Source organism: Protopterus annectens, chromosome 12.part0, assembly GCF_019279795.1.
Source record: "Protopterus annectens isolate FY-2018-M chromosome 12.part0, PAN1.0, whole genome shotgun sequence".
In the NCBI taxonomy this organism is placed as follows: Eukaryota; Metazoa; Chordata; order Ceratodontiformes; family Protopteridae; genus Protopterus; species Protopterus annectens.
The window spans coordinates 601,349,063-601,370,906 of NC_056746.1; the positions used below are offsets into that span (position 1 = coordinate 601,349,063).

Genomic DNA, 21,844 nt, shown 5'->3' on the forward strand with positions numbered 1-21,844 from the left:
TGTGTGTGTGTGTGTGTGTGTGTGTGTGTGCGTGCGTGTGTGTGTGGGTCTATGTGCTTGTGGGATTGTACACATTAATAAGGTGGTGCAGTATATAATTTCCTTTTTGAGTTTTTGTTGTTAGAAGTCTTGCGTTAATTAGTTGCGATTCAGTGCTTGTGCATTTCAGGAATTAGATATATATCCATAGCAAGAGAGTTCAAAGTGGCTGCACTTCTGTTATAATAAATAACTCAATGTCATACGTCCTTTCCTGTGGTCAATCCCTTGTAAGCCTTACACTGCAGCATTCACTGTGGAGTTTTACTATAAGCTACATGCCATTTTTTCCTGAGATATTGCCCCTCATCCATTGTTTAGGACACTGTATACATATATGCATCTGACAGAGTTCGAATCTTGTCAGTGACCAGGTTTAAAAGTGAGGTACGACTTTAATTTATGAAGTCTTGTAAATTTTAAGATTATTATTTTCATTGTTTGTGACTTGCCATCAACTGATTATGTATTCCAAAATATAACTGATGTTCAGTATTGCTTAGAAGGCATTTTGTAGAAATAGGCATCAATTCTACATTTCTGATAAGAATTCAAAGGTTAAACAACTTACAGAAAAGTATGGCATACGGTAAAATGTTCCATTCATGACAGATAAAATTGTTGCCGATGACATAGATCAAGTCGTGCTGCATAATAAAAGAATGAAAGTGCTTACCATATTCATTTCAGCCAAATTATTAGCGGATCTTGGTACTTATAATGTCCTGACATTTTTGTTGTTTTTTTAGTTATTAGTTCATTCTGTGGTATGATGGTTGTGATTCTTTTTTTGTGAATCATACATTTATATAAAAGAAGAGAAACCATATTGACATATTTTCAGTTGCAAACATTATACATACCTTACAGTCTAGCCAGTCATTGGCAGTTAAACATTACAGAGGTCATTCAGTTCCTGCCTTCCCTCAAACCTCATTTGCCCCAGTCCCCTTCAATAAACACATCACACCAAATGACATTTGATGACCTTTATTAAATTTCATAACATAGCTTTGTTCACCAATTCATTAATTAAAACTATTCATAATATAATTGATTCTAAACGCAGCATAACATCCTTGTAATGTTAATCAGAGCAGCATACCTACTCACCCTCCCCCAGTAAGCAGCGTCCATACCTCTGCTTGCTTACTTTACTTATGAAGCAGCGTCCCAACTCACTTCATACACCATACATTAAATTACCTTCACCAAATAAGCAGCATCCTTACCTCAGCTTTCTTATCTATTCAGCAAGCTTCCTCCAACTACTCATTTCCTTTCCCCAGATCCTTGAAATGAACATCCAGACATCAGAGGGGGAACAGAAGAGGGCAAGCCTATCCCTCTTCTTTGCCTACCCCCACTGATAAATAGCCCTAAACCCCATAATTCAATGAAAAGAGGGAGGGTGGGTGGGTAGCAAGTTCACGCCAAAATGTGCTTGCTTAACCCAGCTAAGCTAGACTAAACCCCTTAAGCCCCTCCCCATCCCTATCTCATTTCCTCCTAACCATCCCTGCCTCCACTTAACCCTTTCACCTCCCCAGCTCACTAAACTCCCCCTAACAACAACCTATCCCCCCATGAAGATGTCACGGGACAACTTGGTTTGTTGCCAAACTTCATTTGTCCCAGGCCCCTTCAATAAACACATCACACCAAATGATATTTGATGACCTTTCTTAAACTTCATAACATGGCTTTGTTCACCAATTCATTAATTACAACTATTCATAATATAATTGATTCTAAACACAGCATAACATCCTTGAAATGTTAATCAGGGCAATGTACCTACTCTCCCTGCCCCAGTAAGCAGCGTTCATACCTCTGCTTGCTTACTTTACTTATGAAGCAGTTTCCCAACTCACTTCATACACCATTCATTAAATTACCTTCCACCAAATAAGCAGCATCCTTACCTCAGCTTGCTTATCTATTCAGCAAGATTCCTCCAACTACGCATTTTACTTTCCCCAGATCCTTGAGATGAACATCCAGACACGAGAGAGGGAACAGAAGAGTGCAAGCCTATCCATCTTCTTTGCCAAACAGCCTGACCAGGCTGTTCCCCCTCCCTTTTACCCAAAATTTGTCAAACCACTACTTCCCATAAAGGGAACGGGTCAAGACAAACATCATTTGGTGTACCCATCATCTGTAAAGCACCTTAGAATCCCATCATAGACCCAACTTGCCATACCATCACTGAAACACACCCTAATGAAACTAAAGTAGAATTACTGTTACCCCATTATACCACCAAACATCCATACCAAGAGAATACATACCCTTTAGCTGACTTCCTTTAAAGCTGAAATCACGGCTCAATGGATTGACAACCTGTAACCACAACAAAACCACAAACTATAACCCCTTGAATTAAATTAGACACCTAGTCAAAACAACTAGTATCAAGTCTCACACCCAGGACCCTGTCAACTGTAGCATATCACATTAGCCCACCAACTACCCAGTTCTGGATGTGCAACAACTCAATTATCTTAGGGAATAGTCTTAACTCCAAAACTTTAATGTCATCACCTTAGATTGCAGAAAACCAGCACCCCTTGACCCAATTCCTGAAAACTCACCTATACTCAGTAATAAAGTGCTCTATGTGCCCAGCCATAAATACCCTCAATTCACTCATTATCAAAACATCTTAACCCCTGCTTGTCCCTGGCCTTTCCCCTCAAAATCTCTATTTCTTTATGTTACCTATACCACAAGTAGGTAATTAAGACCTGTCCTACAGCTGCCTTATCGTGCAACCAAGCTTCCTTTAAACCAAGCTTCCTGTAAACCTTCTAACTCCCTGTAACAACACACCCAGTTTCTAAAACCACTCCAATACAGCCACCTACCTACCATGCGTCCTAAACCCTATCTACAAAATTCACCCAAACCCCAAGTGAAATGATCCTTGTGCTATTCTGTAAAACCTTAACCTGGTATGCAACATTACCACAACCTACTCAAGGGACAAATGTGTCACTCCCAAAGATACCACACATTAGGAACAAACTCCAACATCCTGTCCATCACCTCATTGGCCCTTCCCCACATATGGTTCAACAACTGGATGAGTGATTACAAGCCCCCCAAAGTTCCAGGAAAGCAAGGACTGAACTTCATTGACTTGCAAGAGCCATAGGGCTGTATCCTAATAAGTTCCTGTGCTCCTATGAATGTCATGACTCTACTCATCCCGTGGGATCCCCACACTCCCCATAAACTGTCCCCGACAGTTTTCCCCTTGGACCCCGTACCTACTTCTTCCTTACTCCCTATACCAACTCAGTAATCGGCTCCCACTAATTAAACACAGAGCTCTAACATGCATTACTAAGGAGATTACTCAGACCCTCCTTAGGCCCCATTCCAGTAACAAGAACATCCATCCTATTAAAACATCACCTTTCAATCCTCTTTCAAGCCACCGCATGATGCCTTCTGCACTTTAGCAATTTCCATCAATAACTGTTGCTCACGTGTGCTCCCCATGTGTAATCTCCTTGCTCACCACTGCTTCCATCATCTGCGACTCATCAACTGGTACTCGACACCACCATCTACAAAGAAAAGGAGAAAAGTAAATCTGCTAATATGTAAAGAGAAGGCTCCACCTTGTACCCACCTATTGTAAATTACAGCCACAGCATTCCAAGACCCCATCTGCAAGAAAGAAAAAGATATGTAAATACATAACACTCATTCCAAGACATCTTCAAGGACAACCTATCCTGCCAACCCAGGAAGGAATGTGCCACTGCCAATCACATCTATGACAAAGCAGCCATAGGAAAAGCTATACTTCCAATGACCTTATCAAATGCCAAAGATAAATTGAACTACCAGTGCAGTATGTTAAAACTAAACCCTACACATGAAGGGACCAATCAATATCCACAAACCGGGTAACCTTGCTATTCAAGACCACCTCCATTAGCCCCTGTATAAGCCAAGCTAACTTATATTGTAAAGCCATCTACCTAGCTCTTAACCTTCCATCTCCAAATGAGGCACACTAACCAACATAGAAATGAACAGCTAGGAGCCACTTATTAACTATTATTACTTTCATAGGTCCATAGGTTCATAGGTTCATAGGTTGGTACTAGGCTATCAGCCCTAGGGCCTATACAAGCCTAGCCATAACAATTCCCTGGCTATTTCTTCCCACATTATTTACTTTCCTGGACCCCTGTCTAGCAGGGCAACTGACGTGATCCCTGGGGTGAATTTCCTTTCTCCCATCCAATCGTCAAGGTTCCTCTTGAAGAGTTTTTTATTTTTTTTAATTTATACATTCATTCCCCCATTCATGCTGGCTACCTGGATGTGCAGCCAGGCACCAACCTGGGAAAATATTCACTTTATGCCCCCCAGCAACAACATTGATACAACTGAAATATTGGACCCACTCCAATCCCCACATGCACACTCCTAGATGTCCATCTCCATCACATGGCTCAGACTGAAGAGATGGAACACTCAGCCTATGCACACCGAATCCATGAACCAATGAAAGTCAAGACACAACTCAACCTGCTGAAAAACATCCACAACCATGCAACTCACCCTGAATGTGCACCAAAACCAACAACAACAAAATAGCTAGAACAATTAGAAACAGCAGCAAACCACTTTACTTCCCAGCCACTTGACAAGGATTCCCCTCCAGCAAAACCACACTCCACCAAAACACAACATCAACAAAGCATTGATCACAGAAGTCGATAGAAACAACAGACCTATAAAGCCTATTAAGTCAGAATTGAGGAAATCATTGTTTACAAGTAGATTAAACCAACATTAAAGTATGGACTAACAATATGGAACCTTATAAGAAGACATGCATGACTCAGTTGGAAATATTACAGTGGAATTAAGCCAAGGGCATTCATGGACATGAAAGTTATTATGAAAGTTTAAACTATCTGAATGTGTAGAATGCCTTGTACAACTATGTAAAATGAGACAGTCACCAGGTATATAGGGCATTTACAGACAACTACCTCTAGAGATGTTTGGGGGATATCAAGGAGTGGTAGGAAATCATTAAACAACCCAAGTAGCATATTATATAGGAATGAGAAATGTACTAACTGGTTCTTTGTCAGTAGCTGCTATGTAAACTAGAAAGCAAGCCCTAATGTAGAAATTTTCAAAAACAAATTGGACACTTATAGTGTGAAGGACTGTTTTATACATTGGCAAACTAGAATGCCATTGTTAACCATGCCTGAAATATTTGTATATATGCATGTATGCAGGCATGTATTATATACCTGTGCTTTCTTTTGCAGTTTAGAAGCCCCTGGACACTCTTAGTACCTAATGGCCATGATGTTTTTCATCCCACCTACTTTTCATCTTTCTGTCTCTTTCAGATCACTACATCTTAAGTCTCAGAAAATATGTGCAACTTCTTTGTCCATTTCACAATGGTGTACCTGCATGTCCCAAACATTTACTGTGTATGTAGCAGATAATAGTGGAAATGGATCTAATTGCTGCAGTTTCATACCCACATTTACCAATGTCTTCTTATCATTTCTTTTTCATTTGCTCAACTCTTGTCTGAAAACAATTGTTGAACTCTAACTACTTCTTGTGGTAGTAGAGTAAAAACAAAGCTCATCTGTTCTTTCTTCCTGCTGACCCTGACTGTTTGCTATATTATTTGTAAGAAAACTTCCGTTCCATCCTCTGTTTTACCTTGTCTGTCAGACATTAATTCAATGTTATCTTTATGTACATTTTCATTTTTGGGTTGGATCTGTTTGGAAACAATCCATAATTAACACGTCTCCTCTTTATAACAAAACTACATGTCTTTTTCCGATGCCAGCTTCAAAACCATATCTGTATCCAGAAAATAACCAAGCACCTTTTACACCATTTCATCTCCTCCACAGCAAATTCGGCTGCAGTCTCCAGGCACCCCACCGAAAGTGCCAAAAGTGCCATCACAAAACACAACCTCATCCACTCACCCATCAGAACAACTGTCCAGGTGACACACTGGACCAAATAAACATACTGATTGAATCATATGACTGGGGGAAAAAAAAAAAAACATTAGTAATAACTACTTCGCAACTGCCCCCCCCCCTGCAGATAGACCCCCACTGATGCACCACATCTGCACTGTAGACCCATATGAAGCCATCAAAATACATGGTAAATAGAAATCTCCATGACAGAACACCCAGAAAACATGAAAGGATTGTGTCGCTGTCAGAGCATGAAATGCCCAAACTCCATCCATTGTACCCACAGGTCCTCTCAGTCACAAATCTGCCATCCAGCAGTTCATGTCAAGAAGACATCATGGTTCAAGCCAGAATGCAACCCACATGTCTGAGGGAAACACCAGTCCTGCGCAATCCCCCCCCCCCAATGGCTACAGGTAAGCACGCAAACTGACGTCGCCATCTTAATTGGGCCACAAACTCAATTATTCAGAACCCATAACCTCCCTGCCATCCCGCATATGCCCTTCCCTAGCCAACTTCAAGGCCCGTACTCCCAACAACGAACCATCAACTCCTACTTCAACATCATCCTAACTTAGCCCAAGAAAACATCTTACGTCATATATTATGATCTTTTTTTTTTTAAATTTCAATGGAACAACCCAAGGACCTGGCATGGACCAGACAGGAAAACAACCAATGATTCAAGCCCCAGTTTCACCCCACCATGCCAAACAAATTGGAAGCGATCACTGACACAAGGACACAGCCCCGAAGCAAGCCCCCACAGCACAGTATCGTTCACAAACCAGCCCAAAAGCAAAACCAATGAAATGCTCAGGGCTAGGCCACCACATGGCCTCAAGAACAAAACAATCCATGGGCTTGCAAATTCTGCCAACCTGAAGCAAACAGTGAAACATGCCATCAATGAAGAACAAGGGGTCATTATGGTAAGCGTGTTTCATATATTCCCCCCCCCCTTTTTTTTTTAAATAATCCCTGGAAAACCTCACCTTATGTTGAGTCTTTCAGCTTTTCACGGTTAGGGGTCGCTACAGCGGAACTCCGGTCCGCTAATGATTGGCAGTAGATTTTTATGTGCCAAATTGCCAGCCCTGACACATAACCTTCAACGAAGGTACGCCCATTCATGCATGTCTCCACACAGAAGATGCTCTAGCTGAGAATCGAACAGGATAATGTCTTACTGTGAGGCGACAACACTACCGCAGCACCACCACCGCAGTCATATTAGAAGAAATCAATGAGACCAACCAGCCACCCGACCACAACCAAAGCCAGCCAAAATAATTGAATATGTGACAAATAAATAATTTATCCCGCGCCACAAGGCCTACCTTCACCAGACCAGCCCCACGTCATCATGGACGTGTCACCTGCAGTAGCAAGTTCATGCCAAAATGTGCTTGCTTAACCCAGCTAAGCTAGACTAAACCCCTTAAGCTCTGCCTCATCTCTATCTCATTTCCTCCTAACCATCCCTGCCTCCAGTTAACCCTTTCACCTCCCCAACCCACTAAACTCCCCCTAACAACAACCTAACTCCCCGTGAAGATGTCCCGGGACAACTCGGTTTGTTGCCAATCTTCATTTCTCCTCCAAAACATTATTTTACATGTATTGTTCCTACAATTCCCATTTTTTGTCTATGTAATTTGCTCCTTCTCTTTTCTAAAGATTCCACTTCCAGTTGTTTTATCTCTTTTACTATATTCACTACTTCTTGTACAGCTGGTTTAAATGATGGTCTCCATTTACTAGTAATTGTTTTTTTGGCAGCCACCAGAATTAAACTCAGCAAGGTCTTCGTATTTCTTGACAATTCTGATTCTGTATCATAGCTCAAAAAATTATTTCCTTAGTTACACCAGTTTGCTTGGTTGCTTATCATGTAATCAAAAGAAGTATTTATTGTATACATATTCATCAAACACTAATCAGCAAAATTCATTTCAGTGAACCCTGGACTTTTTGCCAGGGTTAGGAAGCACTTGACTATCACAGCAACTTTTCCCTTTTCCCCACTGTAGTGCATTCTCAGAGTTTGTATATATAGTTGGGGGGTTGCGGGGGGTTAAGCTCCCCACTTGGGTGGGTTTGATTTAGTGCAGTGTCTATTCCAGAGTTCTGGTCAGTGAGTGCCTCCTAACTGTGATAAAAAGCCTGGTTTCACTGAAATGAGTTTCACTGATTAGTGTTCAATGAATACATATTCAAAGAATATGTATTTTGATTAAGTGATATAGACCCAATTTGCTCACCCACCCAGGTTTTCTCATAGAGAACTCTGCAGGATGGCACAGTCAGCTGGGGTGCCTTCTATGCACAGTCTGCATGTCCTCCCTGCATTCACATGGGTTTCCTCTGGGTGCTCTGGTTTCCTCTCAAATTCCAAAGGCATACACTAGGTGGATTGGACAGTCTAAACTGGGCATAAGTGTGAGTGACTGTGCAGTTTGGAAGGATTACCACAGCAGGGCTTGTCACCCGGTAGTGTAAACCTTGGATCTAGATGATTGTTACTGTTGAAGTGACACCCTGACCTTTGGGCAAAACATGGGAAAGAGGTTGTGGATAGATGGATGAAGGCTGCAGGGAATTTTTAGTCTTCCAACTCATTATGCTCGCAAAAAAATATGTTCCCAATTCCTTCTTCCTTCCCATTCAAACCACCATTTGCAATCCCTCTGAGGAAAAACTCTTTGAGGTCTGCATGAGTTACAAAAATACCTATGTTAACATTTCAAGCAAAGATGCTAAATTTTCTAGACTTTGTTGCATTTTTAGGATCCATACATACATCCAACCATTGTTTCTTTCTGAACTTCTTAGCCAGTCTTTATTCCCAATCATTTCTAACCTCGTCTGATTGATTCCTATAGTTGTCATGCAAAATTGTATATGCACTACTAATTATACCTTTTATAAAGGCAGCTTCTGTTCTAGATTCTACATAAAACTGTACCAGTGCTCATCTTCTGCTTAGGATCCACTTATTTCTTTCTTTTTGTCTATAGTCTGATATTAATCATAAATAGGGAAGACAATATCTGGCCTGCAGTCTAACTAACATCTTGGACTCTTCTCATTCTATTACCTTTCCCTCTCTAATTATTCCCCCCAATACTTTGGTTCTTTTGTCATTTCTCTCCAGTAAATTTTTGCCTTTTCTCTGTGCTGCTAATTGGAGTCACCCCTATCTGCAGAATATTTCTCCATTCCTGTGTTGGCTTAGTTCTTAGAATATCTTCTACTACGGGAGCTCAAGATGGCTGCTTTTCTGTGAGTACTGTAAGCACCTAGCTCTCTGAAATACCCTGGATTATAATAAACCCAGAAGACAGCGCAGACTAAAAAACAAAGAAATACAACTGAATATCTATTCCAGACAACAAACAGCATTCAAAAGAAGGGAAACAAAAGCAACAGCTTCCTTTTAAAACAAAAGGATTAACTAAGATTCTAGAAATCACCTGGAGCTGTGTGGTGCTGTGGCCCTGCAGTCATACATAAAGTCTGCAAAACTTACCTAAAAGCAAGATGTCAAAATAAGAAAATAATATGGAGACTTTAACGACTGAAACCAAATTCTCGATACTAGCCTCACCAGACAAAGACACAACTCCAAACAGACAGAGGACAAATATGCAATCTGACAATACCAAGCCTGCAAATAAAGCCATGTCAGTACAGCCAGCTAGCTTAGAAGATATAAAAACAGCTCTATTGCCCATTCAACAAGCAATACAGGACTTATTCACACAGTTTCAAACATTTGGAGACTCATTTAATCAAATTCTAAACAGAAATGAAAAATCTGAAGCAAAAATACTAGAAAATGAAATAAAATTAGACTCAGAGAACTGATTCCCATGACAAAGAGCTGCAAAATCTACAAGCAAAAATAATAGATTTAGAAGCAAGAGCTCGGAGAAACAATATTATCATAAGGGGAATCCCTGAAACTGTGTCACACATTGATCTAATACCAACAATCAAACTCATACTAAAATCTTTACTAGATTATTCTGAAGTAACACAACAAATAATAATAGAGAGAGCCCACAGAGCTCTGAGAGAAGCTCAGTCATCTGTGATACCAAGACCTGTGTATGCCAAAATCTTAAACTATCAAGATGTAAATCAAATACTCTTTGCAGCCAAGAAGAAAAAGACACTCACCTGGAATAATAATAACATTTCCTTTGCTCAAAATCAACCCATTCAGATAAGGCAAGCAAGGCAACTTCTTTCTCCATACTGCAAGTTTCTGATAGAAAAGAAAATAAAGTTCCAGATGAAATACCCAACCCTTCTAATTTTCAATGTAAAAGATGTTAAATACATGATTGCTAACCCCAAGGAAGCAAAGTAGACTTTCCTGTCAGTTTTCAAGCAGATTCGACCTCCAGAAACAAAATAAAATGGATGGAAATTAAAAACGACCCTTGAGTAAAAATCGGACTGAATTTGATGAGATACACACCTTGAGATCTCCCTATGGCTGTCTAGGCCCTTAAATCAATGATGGGAGCCACGAGGAACACAGGAAAAGGAAATGAAAACCGGGTAGGAACTATAATTCAACTGCCATTTCCGATGTGCGTAATATAAGGTGACACCATTTCCCAGGTATCTGGTATGTTAAAACAGTCCCCATTTGATCTCAAAAGCTCCACTATAAAACCAAAACAACCTGAAAGGAAGGTACAGCAAGACCAAGAAGTGATTTCTGACTCAAAAATCACAAAAATTTACATAAAACAATTAATAAGACAACAACTGACTGAAAGATCACTGGAAATCCTGCAAACATGCCTTTGAAGAATCAGAAAAATAAGGTACTGTTTTACCAAAACAAAATTGTGACTTTGATTCTCCAATACAAGCTTATTGTAAAGAATCCAATCTTAATTTCTGGATGTGAGTCTGGCAAAACCACAAAGTAAATGTTTTTTGATTGAAATAATGATATTTAAGTGGAATAACTGCAGGAATGAGAGTTTAAGCAATTTAGAGGACAGGAATTATATGACAATATGAATGCAACCTGGTTGACTGCAGAAGATATAAATATAATCTAAACAAGCAAGTCTTAACAGCATATATACCTGCCTAAGCTTGCAAACCCTTTTTTTCCCTCATATACCCATTTCTATTTAGATGCCAATAATGCAATCTGAGTTTGTTATAGATTGCTACAGAAGAAGAGGGAAGGTAAGAGAAATATATGGAGAAGGCTCATTTAAATATGACATGTCTGGCTTAAAAATATAGGTTATATTGTGGTATATTGTACCATATCTAACTGAGAATTTGATCATTAACATGTTAAAAAATGCACCTTTAGGAGGAATAGATCATAAACTTATAAGCTGTATGTTTTGTACTTTAACCGCAGTACTCTAATGGTATAATAGTTTAAAGGATGAGACTAGGGATATGACTTAGGAGTGTTTTTTGTAGACAACTAGTCTGTTAAGCTTTGTCCGTATTGTATATAGTAACATAAGGGGGATACCATGTCACAAACTTATACGTAAAGAAAAAACATAATTTAGTATTAGTGGGAATCTTATGGTACCTACTAAAATCACATTGTATTCCCCCATTTATTCCTGGTCCAGGGGTATAGTGGGTAGGCACAGTGTAGGGACGGGAATAGTTAGATGCTTTCCAATGACATACTATAACAACACATACAATGCACATAAATCTAAATTAACATACAGATCAGTTAAAACAAGCATATGTATCACATAAATCTGGGAAATTGAAACATGGTAAGTTAAAGGACTACAAAATAAAGAAAAAAGGAAACTATTTTTGCATTTAGCTCTGAAAACCAAAGCTAATCTCATCTTAATACAAGAAACACATTTAACTTCAGAGCAATGGACAGCTATTGGGAAAAAAAGTGGATAAGACAAATTATAGTTTCTGGGTACAAAACTAACGGTGCTGGGGTAGCCATAATAATTAAAAAAACACCTTCAGGATAAAATACTTGAAACTAAGGCTGACAAAGAGGGAAGGTGGTGCTATATAACATTTACTAACACGGTATTTCCAAAACCCATAATGGTGTTAAATGTATATGTAGCTTGTAGCAACCAATATCTTTTTCATGTCACTGTACCCAATTCTAAACCAACTGGAAGATCATTATCTAATAATTGGTGGTGACTGGAACACATATCAAAACCCAGAAAAAGATAAATCAAACCAGTCAAACTACATAATAGACAAGCTACGATAGCTTTAAATGAACTTAAACAAGATTTCAAACTATATGACCCCTTTAAATAGGAGGATAAATATAACAAAACTGGGTATTACACATTTTACTTCCAGTGCCATAAAATGTGGGCGAGAACAGATTTATTTTTAATCTCAGGCATACTCATTAACATGGACCCTACAATAGTCATACACACTAGATTTCTGTCGGATCATTCCAAAGTTACACTGAGTATCAAATGGGACGAAAAAAGGTTTTTAAACCATAGAGCTAATAACTGGTCATTAAATCCTAATCTGCTCTTCAAAATAAATGTAGTAAAAGAGATTGAGGAAATATTAAAAACATCCCTTGTAAATATCTTCAATTCCCAAACACCAATGGATATAGAATGGTCATCGACCAAAACACAAATCAGAGGAACTTTCATTAAAAAAGCAGCATATTATAAAAAAATCCAACTGAAAGAGGAACATAAAATAAAGGAGAAAATAGAACAATGTGAGAGAGAGAATTGATAAATAACCCTAATAATCAAACGGAAATGGACCTCTTAAAACTACAAAGAGACCTATATATGTTCGACAACAGAAAGTTATCGTTTTATGAGACAAGACAGTTGGCTAATTAAGCATAAGAAGCCCAAATTCCTTCCAGAGCTTTGGCCAGAATTATCACTCAGCAAAAATCCACCTCAGTTATATCAGAAGTAAATTACTGAGGGAAAAACTATACAAGAAATGAGGAAATTATTAAAGTATTTGAACAAATATATACTCAAACATATGGAGAACAAATTCTACAAGCCTCGAAGGAGGATAGGGATCTTTTTCTTCAAAAACTAAAATTCCCTAAACTAGATTTAGATCAACAAAAAACAATAACGGAGACCATCTCCATTAATTATATAACCACAGCAATTAAACATCTAAAACCACACAAGGCCCCAGGACCAGATGGTCTTACCTCAGAATTGTATTAATCCTTCAGTCCACTAGTTGCCAAATTATTATACCACGTGCTGAACTATATAATAAATAACATACATGATATTCATTTTAACGCCTCTAAAACTATTTTTGTATTAAAAGACCAAGAGGACCCTAAAAATCCAGATATAGACCCATCTCTCTTCTAAATATAGACACCAAGATCCTGACCTCTCTGATTTGCGTTAATATCCTTTGCAAATCAGAGAAATACCAACATCTTCACAATGGTAGTAGATGCCAACAAGGCGTTTGATAGAGTCAATCTTGAATTCTTGCTGCAAACATTACCTCACTTTGACATACCTAAAAATTTTATACAGATCATTCAAATTCTCTATAGTGATCCATATACATCCCTATATGTAAACAAAACATGGTCGAACAAAATTTCGACAAAAAATGGAACAAGACAAGGCTGCCCGCTGTCACTCTTTCTTTTCAACCTATACCTACAACTACCATTCCTATATATTAAACAAAATATATATCATAATCTCCCTTCAATACACAACTTCAAAGTTTATCTTTCAGCATTTGCAGATGATTTAAACATATACTTTACTATACCAAGCTCAGACTTGACCAAAATAATAAACACAATTGAACAATTCTCATCATTGGCCTATCGATTAAGGTGTTTTGCTACACAAACACAGGTGCAGGGTTTGAGTCTCTACAAGGATATAATTTAGGGCTAAAAAAAAATCAAGGGCAGCTAGCTTAGTACTAACCTATGAACCTATGAACCTATGAACATGTCTAACTACAAATTAAACCTTAATAAAACTAATATATTCCCTTTAAAGCCACCTAGAATCATCTCCCTAATACCTCTCTTAGACAAAATAAAAATGAAAGAAGAAACCAAATACCTGGGGATTACTTTCTTTCAGAATAACAAGGAATTCTACCAACATAATGTAACTCTTAAATGGTAAAACATAACACAAGATTGTACAAGATGGCATAACCTTAAGCTACCGTTTTTGTCTAAAGTATCAATAATTAAAATGAACATACTACCTAGATTAATATATCTATTTATGACATCTGAGATAACTGTACATAATAAATTCTACAAACAAATTCATACCTTTCTAGCAAAATTTGTATGGGAACCTAAGAAGACCAGAATCTCCTGTCAAAAACTAACACTTCCCAAGAACAAAGGGGGTCTGAACTTGCCAGATTTCAAAACCTACTACTCTATTATCAACACTAATATAATACTGAGAATAGCAGAGTACGACCCCTCGGCAAAGATTGGTTCTCCGGCCAGGGTGACAATATACTATAGGTATATAAAACACTAGACATCAATCCCAAATCCCTTCCCTTCTTAAATAAAAAAGATTTACAAGCCTATAACATAACAGAGCTGCTAAAGCATTTTATAAATATAACATAAAAACTTTTTCACTCCTTAAACCTTGGCCAAGCTATGTTAATAGTACAACCCCTCCATAAAAATCCTAACTTTAAAATAAATAACAAGATACTAAACCTAGACTCCTTCCCTTGGTTAAAGCATAAGAGAATCCAAGATTTCTACCCATTCCTCAATAGCACAATTCATGAATTAAGAAGTAATCTAAACTTACCTAAAGCATATATAATAATTTTAAGACAAATCAAAGGGGTGTGTTCCAGTTACCTCCAAAACCTTACCATACTCGAAAGTGACACTGGAAACTGTACCCTACTTTGGAAGACTATGTTAATGTCAAGGAAAACAATAACGAACTCATACAAAATGACAGGAGAAATCAAACTCCGGAAAGACCTTCTCTTCTCTAATTATTGGAGAAAATTAAAACTTAATATGGATGACCAGCAAATAGAAAAGGCGATCAACTTAACATTGAAAACTATTCCACTTAAAAAACTCTCTTACACGCAATTCATTTAACCCAGCAATTCTTCACAAATTCAGTGCAACTAAGTCTCCATACTGTCCACACTGTAAAGACCAGATTGCAGACCTAATACATATATTCTGGAATTGTAAATGCATTTTCAAGCTTTGGAATTCCCTTAAGTTACAACTGCAAAAAAATGGGGTACCAAGCATCAACACTAACATGGAAATTTAGTCTTTTACACATCCTCCCAGCCAACATCTCAGGAAAACAAGCTAACCTACTTATAAAGATTTTCTTATTAATGAAGCAATATATAGCTTGCAAATTGGTTAGATCCTGTAAGTATCTCTTGGGAGGAATTCAAGAAATCTGCTATTAAACATCTATTAGCACATAAAATAGTACTGGACAACAGAAACAATAATATGAAAGCCCGAGCAACCTGGGAACAGTACTATAACATTTTATTAGCATAAAGCATTAGGTACACCATATCTTAAATGAACTGGAAGTATTCCCATGAGTACACAGCTTAACTATGGATGTAGAATCAATTTTGTATGTGCTGCTTTTAGACTAACAAAATTAATTGGGAAAGCACCTTTGTGGTTATTGTAATTAGCTACTTTATCCACAATGTATAACATGCAAATATGATCATTTTTTAAATATGGAATGGTTATGGTTTTTGCAAATGTAAAGCGAAAATAAAAATTATTGAAAAAAAAAAGAATACCTTCTGCTACTTTTTGAATATAATATTCTATAGACCCATTGCTAGTCTCCTTAAGGTTCTACATCCAAAATCCTAGTCACTCCTTCTTTCTTGAGCTTCCCCTATGTTATCATCATCCCTTTCCACTTTGAGTTATAGCTTTTTCTTTGTGCGATGCATAAATGCCTTAAATGTGTAGCTCTGAAATACCACTTCAAATCAGGTAATCCAAACCTGCATCATCCTTTCCTTGTTACTTGGTCTCTATTTCACTTTTATCTTCTTTACTTTATAAATATTGCAAGAACTGTTTTCAGTCACATTTATTCTTACATTATTTATCCTTTGACTGGACTTTAAGTAACCTCTGTTATGTATCATTTTACATATTCTACTCTGCCCTAAAATTTCCAGCTAGTAAGTTACAATTGTCAGTGCACCAGGCATACACATTAATAAACCAATCTGACAATTTACTGGAAGAAGGAAGAGGTATTTGTCATAAAAATGTTACTTGCATTATGGCTGGATTCCACAAGAGATGCAATATGGCAATACATCCTCCCCAACGAGTGGGGCAATGCACAGACTTGTCCCAATCGAGAGGAAATGTTTAGGTCCATTAAAAATACAATTTAATCAGGCTACATTCAGCAAAGACTAAATACTACTTGTTACTGTTTTTCCCATCATCTGTGTAAATTATCCTTTTATTCCAGAAGGTTCAGATACGTAGTCATAAGAATTAGTTTCTTTTTAAAATTAACCATTTACTGTGCTGTTTTCATGCTGTTATCTTCCCCTTTCTCCAGCAACTATCCAACATGAGTACCTCAGCGCCTGGAACTACGACTGTTCAGGTAAGGAAGTTATTTTCTACTGGATATTTCTGTACATTTTCTCTTTAAAATATATTTTTTACCCAGTAGTGAATGAAACCTGCAATATAATAACTAGTACAGCATTCTAAAAACAAACATTCATTCTGTAACGTTTAGTTCCAGTTAAAAGTTTAGAAGTTTGTCCATCAGTGTTGTTTCAAAATGAATAGATTATGAGTTCTCATGTTGTTATTTCCCACTTTCTTCAGCATGTGGCTGACCTGAGTACATCAGTGCCTGGAACTACCATTGCTCAGGTAAGGAAAGCAATTATGGCATAGTAGTGTTGTTAGATATCTCACTACATTTTCTCTTTTAACGTTTTTTTCCAACACTAGTCAGACAAAGCTGCACTACACTAGATAGTATAGTATAGTATTTAAAAAACAGGTATTTCTTCAGTACTGTTTATTTGTGGTTAAATTCTTCCAATGTTGTTTGTCAGTTAAGTCTGTCAAATGCAAACATCTATTGTCTTTATTTCCAAAAGTGTATGTCTGTCTAGAGTTTTATATGTAAATGATAAAAACCTGAAAAATTAACACCTGATTAAAGTGCAGAGAGCTCAGACCATGATTTACTACTTTCTCATATCCTTTTTTTTTTTACTTTTATCCTCTTTCCTTTCAGATATTGCAGGAATTCTGTTCGGTAGCATGTGTTAACTCTGTCCACCTACAACCCATTTTTCCCATTTTTGCACTTTGGGTCGAGTTGTCACTTCAGCAGAGACAATCATCTACAACCGAGGTTCACATCACCAGGTGGTTAGCTAGCCCTGCTGTGGTTCTTCATCCATACCACACACTTGCATGCCCACTCAAACCTGTGGCCAATTTAGAGTATCCAATCCACCTACTGCATGTGCTTGGAATGTGTAAGGAAACCACAGCCCCCATAGGAAACCCCCACAACACAGGGAGGACATGCAGAACCCAAATAGAAGGTACCAAGCCAGGAACTGAACAATGGAACCTCTTGTTTTGAGGTTACAAAGCCATCCACTGTGCCACTCTACCTATTGCACTATTCTTCCAGTATTTATCCTTCCACTGGTCTTTTTCATGTGACCTCTGTTGTATATCTTTTAACATATTTTGTGGTATAAAACTCAGAGATAACAACTGTTACTATTGTCATTGCACCCAATATGTGTATTAGTAACCACAGCTATCAATTTAATTATTTAAAAAAGAAAGATACTTTTGTCATATAAACTGGGCTCACCTTAGGGATGACTTCTAAAAGCTCTGGAACAGCAAAACACAGCCTGTCCACTAAACAGCAACACTTTATTGAACGGAACAGTGTTCCATCTCCTGAACAGTGAGAAGGAAAGTGGGAGGAGAAGGAAGAATGTCACATTGTGGAACACCATCCACAATGTCTGTCCACCATAATTACATATCGCAATGTATAGATAATGGGATCCAGAGACATCATGTAATGGTACTGCATTATTTATTCACAGCTGTTTCTAGACACATCCAAAGGTAGCCAAATGCAAATAAGTGCTGTAGCGAGAATAATATTCTGGACAAGAGGTTTAGGAAGAGTGAGAGGTGTCAATATGACAGGAAACCTAAGATGCAGTCACGGGACAGCTATGTTGGGGAGGTTTAAGGAAAATATAAGTGAACACATTGTAAGACTTGTGAGTTGTGACTTGGTAATACAGCAAAAGCCATTACTTATTCAAAATAATCCTAATATACAGTCCATAGATTAAGGGGGGCAGGGAACTAGGCTTGATGTTCCGCATTGAACAGAAGAGGGTCCGCTGTGCGCGTTTTTGATTGGCTCGTATACCAGTATACAAGCCAATCAAAAAGCAGATCTCTGTTCAATGTGGAACTGCTTGATGTTCCGCATTGAACAGAAGAGTGTCCGCTGTGCGTGTTTTTGACTGGCTTGTATACCGGCATACGGGCCAATCAAAAATCCCCAAACACGGACCTTTTTTTTTTGCTCTTCAACTAAATGCACCTGCCTCCACCCTACTTAATCCTTGCTATCTCTATGCCCTAGGGGTCCTTTCCCCTGGTACTCAGCTCTCTTAATCTCCCACAGTCTCATACCTATAACCCTTTACAAGCTCTCTTTAACTTCTTTAGCTTCGCTATCTTTAACCAACTTAAATTCCTAGAGCTGTACTCACTTGACTAAACCTGTAATTAATGTAAATATTGTGAATAATTTTCTACTATCTACTTTAATTATGTATATAAAGCAATCATAATCTGATTCCTCAACAAATGTAATTTAACTGACATACTCTCAACACTCATTTTCCCTTGCATCAAAAGTAACTGAATCACCCTTAACTTCTCTCTTAACAGATTCTTCCAACTACGCTTGTTGTAAATTCTTATTTGTGTTTCCCAGTACAATGTTAATCTGTATACTCCTGCATTTTATTGTAATTTGAACTTGTAGAATGCTTTCTTGGAGCTTTTCTCCCGGGCCTCCACTGAAAACGGGTCATGTTGACCCAGTGGACTTACCTGCTAACCAAACTGAAAATAAATAAATAAATAAGAGTAGAAAGAGGATGAAAAAATATGTGCTGCTACCAGCACATAATATTTCATCCTCTTCCTCTTCGGTTGAAGAGCAAGGAAAAAAAAAATAAAAAGGTCTTTAGTTTTATTTATTTTTTTTTTTTGGTCTTCAACCTAAGAGGACGAAATAATATGTGCTGGTAGCAGCACATTTTTTGTCCTCTTTCACATACAAAGAATTATGGTAACCCTAACTAGGAGATGATATCCACCCCAACCCTGGCCCAACATACAACACCCATACCAAACCCAACCCCAACCTACCATTTAAGCATAAACCCACTGATTTACTCATTCTAAACCTAAACATTTGCAGTATCATAAATAAAATAGAACAGTTACATGGAATTATCTCTGTATACAACCCAGACATTATAGTGATTACAGAAACATGGCTTAAACCCCACATTAAAGATAACTCTATAACTCCACCTGGCTTCAACATATTAAGAGTTGAAAGACATCATAGAAAAGGTGGTGGCAATGCCCTTCTTTACAAATCCAATTTAAAAGTCCATCTCCTTCAAAAAGAAACCCCAGATTTCAACACTGCTGAGACCCTATTCACCAAAATCCTACTAAATCAACACAAACAACTAAACCTACTCTGCATTTATATACCACCAGGTGACAACCTTAAGATACTAGAATCTATACTCCACTGGGCTTCCCACTCCCTATCCTAAGAAACTTTACTCCTAGGTGACGTCAACATAGACTGGAACACTATACACTCACCCATAGCCACCAACCACATAAACCTATATAACTTCATACAACTCATACACTCACCCACAAGAATTGACAAAACCATCAAACGAGAATCCACCTTAGACTGGATCCTGACTAACCAGCCCAATACTGCCCACCTATCTGGAATACTACCCGACTCCCTCAGTGACCATAAACCAACCTTTCTCCTTCGGCACAAAATACAATTTACTAACACCCCCGCTCTCTTACAAATCCGTTCCCAAAAAAAACTCTCCCCAGAACAATTCTCAGAAGCCCTAAAATCCTGTGGCTGGGCTCCCATAAAAACCCTTCCCCTGGATAATGCAGTAGAATACTTTAATGCCAAATTCCTAAAGATTTTAAACCAATTAGCCCCACTAAAAATGATAAGATTGCGAAGTAACCCTGCCCCCTGGTTAAAAAAGCCACAAATATCTTACTCAAGACTAGAGACAAAGCTTGGATAACTTGGCAAAAATACAAAACTTTGCTGAGCTCAGAAATAAAGCAAAAAAGCAGGATAGGTTGGACAAGAAACACTACTATATTTCCCTACAAAGTAAACATAACAACAACCCACAGAAAGTCTGGGCTGCAGTGAACAAAATCCTCCAGCCTGGTAAAGCCACCACACCACCCCCAGATATCACAGGTACTGATCCACACATAGCCTCTTGTTTTAATAACTACTTTACCTCTACAATACTGAACCTGGTAAGTGCAATATCACCCATGACCCAACATCAACCCTTAAACTTCCAGACTAACTCCACCCCCTTCAATTTTAACCCAGTTCCAACTACAGCCATTCAAAATTTCTTAGCTAAACTCAAACCTACCACTCTAGCTGCCGACAGACTCCCAGCTCAATATCTCCAAATTGCATCCAAGGCCATCACCTACCCTGTCTCCCTACTCATTAGCAGATCTATCTCCCTGCATTCCATTCCTTCATTATGGAAAACCTCATACATCATCCCTCTTCATAAGGGAGGTCCATCTACTGACGTCTCCAACTGCTGTCCCATTGCTATCCTATCACCCCTCTCAAAAATTCTAGAAAAATGTATCCACCACCAAATCCTTACCCATCTGTTAACTAACAACCTTCTAACTAAAACCCAGCATGGATTCAGACCTTCCCATAGCACCAACACTGCTCTAATTACCTTCTCCAATACCATAAACTCTCATAGGAACCAAGGGAAGCTGGTCTCTGCCACCTTCTTAGACCTATCTAAGGCATTTGATACAGTTTCCCATAGCAAACTCCTCACCTGCCTGGCAGAACTCAACCTCGATGACTCCACCCTAAAATGGTTTTACAGTTACCTAAACAACCAGTCACAATCTGTCAAATGAGGCAACTCCCTATCACCCCAACTCCCTCTCACATGCAGTGTCCCACAAGGTTCACTCCTTGGTCCCCTTCTCCAACATATTTACAAATAATCTCCACCTAGCTACCACTAAAGCCAACATCGTCCAGTATGCGGATAACACTACTCTAATCTGCTCAGCACCAAACATCCAATTACTACAAAGTAAAGCCCAGGAATCCTTCACTGAGGTAGAGAACTGGCTAAACAACTACCAACTAATACTAAACCCCCAAAAATGCAGCTAATACTATTCCACCCAATCAATCACTCCTCCGCCACCTTTACCATCATGTCAACCAATGGCACCCTCATCACCCAAATAACTGAGGCCAAACTCTTAGGCATCACTGTTGATCAACAACTTAAATTCAACAAGCACGTATCCCAAACTATCTCTAAAGTCCATAAAAAACTTGGTTGCCTAT

At 38.3% G+C, this 21,844-nt stretch overlaps 1 protein-coding gene across 1 annotated transcript in view; it reads left to right on the plus strand.

Annotated features, from left to right (window-relative positions):
- The window catches only part of LOC122816738 (mucin-4-like), a 544,109-nt gene that overhangs the window by 181,987 nt on the left and 340,278 nt on the right, over positions 1-21,844 (plus strand). The window contains exons 9-10 of the mRNA XM_044089732.1: positions 16,673-16,720; positions 16,951-16,998. Coding sequence (XP_043945667.1) covers positions 16,673-16,720; positions 16,951-16,998 — 96 coding nt within the window. The remainder of the gene's footprint in view (positions 1-16,672; positions 16,721-16,950; positions 16,999-21,844) is intronic.